Source organism: Sinocyclocheilus anshuiensis, unplaced genomic scaffold (assembly GCF_001515605.1).
Source record: "Sinocyclocheilus anshuiensis isolate Anshui unplaced genomic scaffold, SAMN03320099.WGS_v1.1 scaffold478, whole genome shotgun sequence".
In the NCBI taxonomy this organism is placed as follows: domain Eukaryota; kingdom Metazoa; phylum Chordata; class Actinopteri; order Cypriniformes; family Cyprinidae; genus Sinocyclocheilus; species Sinocyclocheilus anshuiensis.
Genome location: NW_015542376.1, coordinates 520541 through 531129, shown reverse-complemented (window position 1 = coordinate 531129; position 10589 = coordinate 520541). Strand labels below are relative to the sequence as shown.

The 10589-nt window shown below is 38.2% G+C and overlaps 1 protein-coding gene across 1 annotated transcript in view; it reads left to right on the top strand.

Annotated features, from left to right (window-relative positions):
- Positions 1 to 10589, top strand: part of LOC107692311 (voltage-dependent N-type calcium channel subunit alpha-1B-like) — a 26638-nt gene that overhangs the window by 5027 nt on the left and 11022 nt on the right. The window contains exons 6-17 of the mRNA XM_016491296.1: positions 566 to 682; positions 800 to 865; positions 3463 to 3554; positions 3678 to 3828; positions 4612 to 4739; positions 5235 to 5331; positions 8207 to 8312; positions 8658 to 8765; positions 9029 to 9138; positions 9290 to 9447; positions 9565 to 9694; positions 10162 to 10272. Of these exons, the coding sequence (XP_016346782.1) occupies positions 566 to 682; positions 800 to 865; positions 3463 to 3554; positions 3678 to 3828; positions 4612 to 4739; positions 5235 to 5331; positions 8207 to 8312; positions 8658 to 8765; positions 9029 to 9138; positions 9290 to 9447; positions 9565 to 9694; positions 10162 to 10272 (1374 nt within the window). The remainder of the gene's footprint in view (positions 1 to 565; positions 683 to 799; positions 866 to 3462; positions 3555 to 3677; positions 3829 to 4611; positions 4740 to 5234; positions 5332 to 8206; positions 8313 to 8657; positions 8766 to 9028; positions 9139 to 9289; positions 9448 to 9564; positions 9695 to 10161; positions 10273 to 10589) is intronic.

Below are 10589 nucleotides of genomic sequence, written 5' to 3'. Positions count from 1 at the left end.
TATATATAGTTAATTAATATACTAATAAAGTTAAGTTTTAGTAGTTTTATGTGTGTTTTTGTCATTTGTATTAGTTTTATTATGTCTATATAGTTTTATTTTATTTAGCTTTGTTTGTTATTTTAGTACTTTAGCTTGAATGAATAAGAAATTTTGCTTTGGAACATTAACTAAGAATATGTTTATTAATATTTTAATATTTTAATGTTAATGTTAATGTAATATTTGTTTTATTTCAAGTAATGTTTTTTTTTCTGGTTTTAGTTGTAGTTACCAGCAATAACCCGGCTGTGATATAATATCTTACACTGTGGTCATACTGCTCATCCCTAACAGATTTGTTTATTTCTATTTAAAAGCATGTTCCTGCAAGACTGTCATCATTACCAGACTATCAACAACATTGTCCTGCATGAGACTAACTAGTTTTAATACCTTATCAATAAACTTAACAGATCTAACAGAAGCCGTTGCTGACACTGACTTACTGAGGATGTGTCCTCGTCTCGGGTTTAAATACAGTTCCAGTGATGCGTCTCTGATCTCTCTTTCTGCTTGTATCCAGGATAAGAGGATTAATCTGAGTTTCCTGAGACTCTTCCGGGCCGCTCGTCTCATTAAACTCCTGCGTCAGGGCTACACCATTCGCATCCTGCTCTGGACCTTCGTTCAGTCCTTTAAGGTCAGAACTTGACCTTTGACTTTACTTGGACAGCTTAGACAACATTGACTGTCAACAGTAACTGTCAACCGTTCAAGACAATTGTTTGTCTGTAAAATAACTGTATTTTGTCCTCAGGCTCTACCGTATGTGTGTCTCCTCATTGCAATGCTCTTCTTCATATACGCCATCATCGGGATGCAGGTGAGATCCAGAGAGCTTTAAAAGCCTCTGTTGCTCTCTCATAAATGTTACCCTTCATGCAACCTTTCCATCTGAGATCTCATCACCACAGCTGCTACAATCATCTCACTTAACGTTTACAGCTTTAACGTGATAGATTACTGATCTTGGACTCATTGAGAATGACCAGTTATCTGTGTAAAAAGCACAGGCTGTTTTACATGGGCAGGTGGTGTTTTTCCATTTGAAAGCTTCATAGTCTTTATGAAAAGAAGCCATTGTTCCAGTCTTATGGACGGATCTCATCTTTAAGTTTGATTGCTCACTTAAGGATGAACAGGCAATCTCCCAGATTGTGTTGGAAATGATGGCGTCTGCCATCTAGTAGATTAGGACTGCATTGTAAATCAATGCTAACTGTATCCTGTAAGACTGGGGAAACAACATCATCAGTAAGCCATGTAATCAACTGTACGCTTGAAACTCCTACTGCCAACTATACGTTTGCTTCATCATTCAGCGTAAAACATCCTTTTGAACCAGTTTTTGCCATCTTTCTAGTATTTATATAGTAGGATTTGGATTATAATCATATTATGGCGCTTTTCCACTGCATGGTACGGCACGGTACGGCTCGGTACGGTTCACTTTTTGGGGGTTTTCCATTGGGTACAGTACCTGGTACCTGGTACTTTTTTTAGTACCACTTCGGTTGAGGTTCCAAGTGAACCGTACCGTTACCAAAACGTGACGTGTAAACTCTGCTGATCACGGATTGGCCGGAGAGAATCGTCACTACCTGCGTCACTGAACTTGCGACACAAACACAAAAGAACCGCTAGATTTAAATCAGCACAGCCAGTGAAGGATCGAACGCAACCGTTTTGAACGAGCACACCTTTTTTTAACAACCAAAAAGTTTTGTTGTCTGTTGCGGAAGAACAGACGTTCCTCTCGTTGATAGCAGAGGAGCGGATCCAGCGAGAGCTTGATGGGGCGACGCGGAATGAAAACGTTTTTTTTAGGAGTCGTGGTAGTAGAGGCGGCGCAACTATAACGACATGTGAATAATCCCGCCCACTCTAAAGCGGTACTGAACTGCAATGGAAATGCAAACCGTGCCGAGCCGAGCCATTAGAGTCATGGTTCAAGTTAAGCTTTATTTATATGACATGCTGTTGACTAGCACTGGCAATTTCACATCCTTCATTCTGTAGGAAATGCATTTACATTATTATAAAAAAGTGGGATGAGAGTGTTTTAAATCATAATTGTGAAGCCTATATTTTTTGCTAATTTAAATGTAATCTTTTTGTTAGAGCACTTACACTACTGTTTTAACATTTGGAGTCAATACGACTTTTTTTATTTATTTTATTTATTTATTTTTTAATTAATACTTTTTTTTTAAATTTTTTTAATGAACACTTTTACTCAGCTAGGGCATAATAAACTGATCTGAAGTGACTGTAAAGACCGTTATAAATGTTACAGAAGATTTCTATTTCAAATAAATGCTATTCTTTTGGACTTTCTATTTATAGAATAATTTTGAAAAATATATCACAGTTTCCACAAAAATATTAAGCAGTACAACGTTCAACATTGATAATAATAAGAAAAGTTTCTTCAGCATCAAATCGGCATATTAGAATGATTTCTGAAGGATCATGTGACACTAAAGACTGGAGTAATAATGCAGAAAATTCAGCTTTGCCATCACAGGAATAAATTAAATGCTAAATATATCGAAATAGAAAACAGTTATTTTAGATTTAATAATATTTCACAGGATTACTGTTTTGACCCCTAACTTTTGAACAGAAGTGTACATTAATACTTTATTACATAAATGTGTTATTTGAGTTGTAAAGTCATCTAAATGGCAATTTTTCTACCAGGTTAGTTAACTTCTGGTTATGTATTACTGTCGTATTTCCTGTGGGTGTAAATATTCCCTCTCTGGGATCCTTGCATAGATTGTGCAAGTTACAAAGTTTACTGCCTTTACATGATCATGAAAAGACAATTGGACATAACTTGGCACAGAATGTTTTTACAAACTTACAGACAGGTCAGTTATTTCAGGAATAATAGAAAGTGCACTCTAAGCATTGGGTTTAATATGTATTATTAACAGCAGAAATGTGCATAGATATATTACTTTTATTACTATACGCTTTTGTAGATGCCATCCTAAAATATTGTGTCCATCCATGGCCACTGGATGAGTTTTTGTAATGTATGTGGCTGACAGATTATTGTGATTTGTTTTACTGTCTGTCAGTGCATTGCAACTCTGTAGATTTGAGTGAGTGAGTCAGTATGTTTGTTTGCGTGTCTGCTGTCTGACATAAAATTATGAAATTCATAAGCATGAGTCACAGTTTATGGAAAATGTGTATGTGGCCTTGTTAATACTGCAGATGCTTACTGTAACATACCCTCCAGGCAGTCTGAATTATTGACACAGTCCCTTCGGGTATTTTCATGCAGCCTCAGTAGGAAAGTGCACACTTTGCACTATGTAATTTTCAGCCTATCTCCACCAAAAATGCTTGCATTGTCTGTATTGTATCCAAAATTAGACTGCTGATATGATTTTCTCTCTGTGTCAGGTGTTTGGTAACATCATGTTGTCCGAGGAGTCAGCTATCAACATTCACAATAACTTCCAAACTTTTTTTCAGGCCCTCATGTTGTTGTTCAGGTAAAGCCATTGTTTGATCTCTGTTCAGCCATCTTAAAATATCTCACAAAAAACTCTCACAACTTTTAAAAATGAGTGCAAGTGATTTCAAAGTTTCTGACTTTTGCTATTTGTATGTTACAGGAGTGCTACAGGGGAGGCTTGGCATGAAATTATGCTGTCTTGTCTGAGCGACAGGCCATGTGACCGTGACTCTGGCTATACTGGAAAAGAGTGCGGCAGTGATTTCGCTTACTTCTACTTTGTCTCTTTCATCTTCCTTTGTTCCTTCCTGGTTAGTGGAACAAATCTCAAATTCAAACAGACACACTCAAAAATGAATCATTTACTCACCCAACTCATGTTGTTTCAGACCTTTATGACTTTCTTCTGTGGAACACAATAACTATTTATAGCAGAATGTCCAAGCTGCTCTTTTGAGTACAGTGAAAGTGAATGGTGATTTGACACAGTTGTCAAGTGTGATTTTCAGCAAATAATGACAATTTGCTCTGTTCCTTACACAAAGCTACTTTATGGCTTTATGAAATTAAATGCTCAAGTTAAGGTTTTGGGGTGCTTTTTTGTCATTTTTGGACCTTGGCAATTGATTAAATGTGACAGTAAAGATTTTACATTGTTACAAAATGTTCTATTTAAAATAAATGCTGTTCTTTTGAACATTCTATTCATCAAAGAACTCTAAAAAATGTATCAGTTTCCATAAAAACTGATGATAATAAGAAATATTTCTTAAGCAACAAGTCGGCATGTTAGAAAGATTTCTGAATGGCTGCTGAAAATTTAAATAGAAAACAGCTTTTTAATTTGTAATAATATTTCACATGACTGTTTTGCTGTATTTTTGATCAAATAAAGAGGCCAGTAGTGTATATGCAAAAAATGTAACAGTGCACAAAACATAAAATCACACCGAGTGTAGCAGCTTTAATGAGTGCAAACATCCTTTGAGTCTAGCCAACAAGACACCAAAAAAAAAACTGTGATCATATTTTAAATAATTCTGATTATAATTCTCCTGTTTTTCGTAATTCTTCCTCTATCCTACAACAATCAGATGCTGAATCTGTTTGTCGCCGTCATCATGGATAACTTTGAGTACCTGACACGTGACTCTTCTATTCTCGGGCCTCATCACCTCGACGAGTTCATCCGTGTCTGGGCTGAGTACGACCCTGCCGCCTGGTGCGTATCACTCCTCCACGGTGTCGCTGCCAGTTAGTGCCACTTTTAAAAAATGTGACAGCTCGAGACTAAGTGGTTGAAAGACGCCAGCTTAAGAGGGTACGCCACCGTCACTGTGTCTGATTTACTCAAGGCCTTAAGTCACAAGAATCCCATTTTACTGTGTGACCATGGTTAACATCAAATCCTCAAACTTTGTCAATACTGAGGAATGCAAATCTTATCCTTTGCATGCCATCCACTTTTAGTCTATCTTGAGCAGAACGGATTTGAAGCCTGTATGCGTGCGTGCGTGCGTGCGTGCGTGCGTGCGTGCGTGCGTGCGTGCGTGCGCGCGTGTGTGTGTGTGTGTGTGTAATCCATTTTAACTTGAAAAGGCACAGCTGAGCGCAGTTATCTCAATAAGCATGAAGTCTTTAGATACATATATTGACGGAATGTGGAAAAAATGTATTAAACGCTGTCTTTTTAACCCATATCTTATTTTTTTTGCAGTGGAAGGATACACTATATGGATATGTACAATTTGTTGCGCATAATCTCACCCCCCCTTGGTTTAGGAAAGAAGTGTCCTAATAGGGTGGCATACAAGGTTTGAAAACCTACACACCTTCCCTCGAGGGGGCGGTGCTGTAAAAAATGAATGCCCATAAAATGCCTGCTATTGTCTGATTGGATTATACTCCCCCTCTTTCTTTACTAATTTTAATATGGGTAACCAGGAAACAAAGCCAAATGCTAAATCCCACATCCCAAACTAATCCCATATGTTCATTCATTGTAAATATTGATGTACTAGAGCAGCTTTTATTTGCTCTGTTAATACTGTGCATAAAATTAGGCCAAATATTAGCTTTGTTCCTGAGTATCTGATTGGTTAGCCGGGGTGCGTCCTAGCATGTAAGGACAGAAGCTCCAGACTACAGCCCCCCTCCAGCCCAATCCCATCATGCCATGTTCTTCATCCCTGGATCACCTGCAGCCTGTATCTTTAAAAGTAGGCGTGATCTATCCGTTCTTCTGAGACAGGATGGTATCGGATACCCTTGGCCTTCCTTCAGAATCCTTGATAACTATGCTTTTTTTTCTTTTCCTTTCTTTCTTTCTTTCATTCACATCACATTTTCTTCATGTTCTCCACTACTCCTTCCCTCTCCTTTTCTTGCCTGTGTGACCTTTGAACTCTCGGTGTCACCCCTGTGAAGTGGACGCATATCCTACCTCGATATGTATGAGATGCTTCGCCACATGTCCCCTCCGCTAGGTTTGGGAAAGAAATGTCCTCCACGAATCGCCTATAAGGTAGATCCCATCCCCCTGACTGTGCCTTGGCTCTTCCTCTGTCCTCTCATTGGCTGATGTTGCTGTCAGTCAGTGCTCTAATTGTGGAAGTGTTTTTTTTTTTTTTGCGTGCTTTGTGTTGTGCTCTTTTCTATGTGCTTTTTGATCTCACTGATGGTAGTAAAACTTTAGATTTAAACTGGCAAAGTCTATGGTCACCAAGGTTGCATTTATTTGATCAAAATACATTAAAAACAACAATATTGTGAAATATTATTACAATTTAAAATAACTGTTTTCTTTTTAAATATATTTTAAAATGTAATTTATTCCTCTGATGGCATAAATCATCTTTGATCACCTCATGATCATTCAGAAAACATTTAATATACATATTTTAATCAAATTAAATATATGTATGTGTTTAATTAGGTATATAGGCACATTTATAATTTCATTCAACAAAACTGATTAACTTTTTACCTCAGTGTATTCTGGTATTGATGTTTCTGCAAAAGATATATGCAATGGCTTAGATTTTGTCTGAAAAACAGTTTCTTAGAAGGCGGAATAACTGGTAGAGAGCGTTTGTGTCTTAAGCACACCCTTAAAATACTACATTGGCAGCTCAATATATTTTGAAACAACAAAAGTAGACAGAATAAATACACAGTCAGCACTGAATTTCCTCAGGCATCTGCAGCAGTACTAAAATTGGTTGTCTTGCGATGTATAAAAGAAACTAAGGAAGTAAATAATTGAATGGGAAAAAAGTGACTCTAAATTTCACAACTGAATCTTAAGCGTCACTGGTGTACAGGGCTGCCTGTTTTGGTCCCAGGCCATTCTGCCACTTTGAGAGCTGCCTCCGAGTCAATAAGTTTACACACCCTGTTCCAGCTGTCTGAATGGGTAACGTTCAAGAGTTCTTGTCTGTCTGCTGAGCTACTCTCTGAGGCCACACAGTCTGTGTGCGTGAAGGCTTGAGGATGCGACGTTCTCCAGCGAGCTCTAAATAGAACAAGCCCCCACTTCCCCCAAGTTCAGAGCACTGAATCAACAGGGAGGAAATAAAGAAAGCTTGCTGTAGATGTGTGCTCAGTGGAGCGTCCTTTCCATTTTTTTTTATTGGTAGCTGTTGTGGAAACATGTCTATGCTGGCCTATGCACTCTAATGGCAGAGTGTTATTCCTGTGTATGATGTTATGCTCTACACCACAGAAACAGATCCATTCCCTGTTTATTTTGTGTCTGTTGTCTTTTAACCTCTACAGTTTTCTTTAATTACCATTGAATGTGTTAATGTGTGAAGCATCTGCTCTGGCTTTACCTTGAGTTACGTGTTTGTGTGGTGTGTGCTGTCATTGCTCTTGGTTTTGGTTGGTCAGCATGTTATCTTTTCTCGTTCTCTGATCATCATCCTTTCTGAAGGTCATCGCTGACTTTGTAAAAATGCAAGAAATACAGCCGTCAACGCCACACATTTCAGCGCGCATTAACTAGTGCATTTGCATTCTCTACGTGGACAGTAGTCATAGCTGCCCACATGCAAACTGGCAATATTTAATATTGATACCTCAAACACAAAGGATAAAGGACTTTATAAGTTTGATTTTCCAAAAAGTCCATGTTTTACCCCAAAATCAAAACAATTAAAAATAGAAGACAATTAAAACACCATTAAAGGTGTTTAATTGCAAATTGGAGTAATGGTCACAGCACAGTTTTTGCTTAAACCTGATTTTTTTTTTTTTATCAGAGCTTAAGATGCTAACATGATATTGTACATTGTCAGGTTATTAAGCATAATCAGTAAGATTGTGCATGTAATCGCTTTTACTGAGAAACCTGTAAACCTCCAATAATTGCTAAAGCTCACACTGTTCTCAGTGTGACGAAAACAGCTTTACTGTCTGCTAACTGGAGAAATGCAGCAAAACACCATTCATCCTCTGCATGAAATATAAACACACTCTCTCTTTCCTCTCATCATTTTGATGTCCTGAAGAGACAATTTGTGTGCTGAGATGAGAGTTCAGAAATGACAAATGACAAAAGGGAAATTACGTAAAGTCGTTACTCTCCCTAAGCATGCAAACTCCTCCTGTCGTTTGTTATGGTCATTTCCGTATCCTGCAGTCATGTGTGATATTAATCACATACTATGTGTGGCCATGACTCCACAGCGGTTGGTGAGGATGAACATGCCCATAGCTGAAGACAGTACGGTTCACTTTACCTCCACTTTAATGGCTCTCATCCGGACCGCCCTGGAGATTAAACTGGCATCAGGTGAGTGTCACTGGCATTTGTCAAAAGCTCCTTTAACTCTCCATCGGCTCCAGCAGCGCTTTTCACCAGTCACTGCTCTGTTCCATCAGCCACATTAAACACTCCACCATCGTTAAAAGCATTTCAAGTTAATTGAATGATGCTTTCCCCAATGACTTTGACTTTTATTTAACCTTTTACTTGGTGCAAAATATGATTAAAGAATAAGATGACATCCATTAACAGCTTGGCAAAAAAAAATCTCACATGGGGATATTAACAATGGCAAGAATTACAGTAACATTATGAAAGACTCTTATTAACATTATTGCTTCTTACAGACTTGCTTTCTTATCGTTTTTCTAGGAGTTCTGGCTCAGCGGCTATGTGATGCTGAATTAAGGAAGGAAATAAATAAAATTTGGAGTAACTTGTCTTCGAAAACAGTAGACCTGCTGGTGACACCTCATAAACGTATGCCCTGCATTTAGAAACGCTTGCTAAAGTAATGTTGATTTCTGTTTAGAAAGCAATTAACATTTATATGGAATCTTAATTAAATTCTAATGGGAGTTTGGGTTTTCATTTTGAAAGAGTATTAATGATATTTTCCACCTGAGTGATTCAGCCTGGTTTTGCTTGTGACTTCTGAGTTTTTGGTGCCACCAAGTGGACATCAGTTTTCTCCCTGCACTTCTGACCGTTTGATATCTCATGTGCATTTCACTCTCTCTTAGATAATGAACTGACTGTAGGGAAGGTCTATGCTGCTCTGATGATTTTCGACTACTATAAGCAGAACCGAGCCAAAAGACTCCAACAGCAGCAGGCTGCACCAGGCACACAGGTAGAGGGAACTTATATCTGCAGAATTATAATTAATAGTAGGAATATTTTAGTAGATATAGATTAAAGCCATATTTTATTATCAAACAGTTATTAATATTTGATGATACAGTCCTTCTGAGACTGTTGTGTTTGTTATGTTTTGTCCTCAGAGTAAAGTTGGTGTTCTCTTCAGACCAATGCTTCCTCTCACACACTTGCACGATCAGGAGCCACTAGTGCTGAAAGCCCCGCCCTCTTCTCAATCAGATACCACACCACAGCCAGATGCCCCGCCCACATCTTTTCACCTGACCAATGGGGATGCAGTGTGAGTGTTATACCATTCTGGTCTTCTAAGTACTACACTTTCCATTTGAAAATGGGTTTTGTATTTTTTCATTTTCTTTTTTTAATTGATCTTTTTTTAATTTTATGTATGTCACAGACAAAGCCAGAGCAGTGCCATGAAAAAGTCTCCATCGGGAGGTATACCTCAGGAAGTCACACAGGAAGTGAACAGAAGGCCTGTCCAACGGGGCCAATCGGAAGATGTGCCAAACACATACAGATCTCAGGTGATTTGACCTCTACTAGTGATCCTGCATAAGTTACATGTGTCAGACATTTACAGCCATTTACTGATCAGTTAAGCCCTAGTTTCTGTGGTCTTTATTAAAGCTACAAACTGTCAGATCCATCAGCAACAATTCCAAATACTGTTCACTGTTCATTCCCTTGTGAAAAAAGAATTGTACTTAAAGGGATAGTTCATTTTTGGGTGTAGTGTACTTCACTTGTGGTGTACTTCAAAAAAAGCACTCTTAAGTTCAGTTAACTGCTTTTAATATAAATTGAAACTTATAATTAATTTTCTTTTAATTCCAAATAACATGCAGTTTAGTGTGCAAAAACATTACATTCAGTTCGCACTTAAGTATATTGTTTCCTTAAGTACTCTTTTTATAAGTATGCTAAAGTATGCTGCTTCTTCACGATGGTTTCACTTTTGTGTTTATTTTGTCTGGCTCTATGTATGTTGCAGGAATTAGTTGAGATGACTGACATGGAGAATGACTCTGATGTGGGCGGGTATCCTGTGCTGGAGGGTCACGGCAGAGCTGCCTCCATGCCCAGACTCAATGCTGGCTTTCAGGTAAACATCTCCTATCCATCGTGGCCATATGAGTTCGTTCTGGTGGGAGTTGGAAATAACTACTGTACAGCCTTTGTTTCTTATTCTGATTAATTCCTGCAAAGAAAGAGGCAGCTGGGGGATGACTGTGCATAGATAGAGGGAAGAGGAGTGAATGGGCAGCTGTATGAGAGAATGGATGAATGGAGGTAATAGGGAAGATGTATTAATGAATGCAGAGAGGAGTCGAAGAATTCAAGCAAATGAATTGGAGGAAGTCAGGAGAGGTTAATTTACTGTATACACTAGTCTCCACTGAGAGACACATTTATTCATCT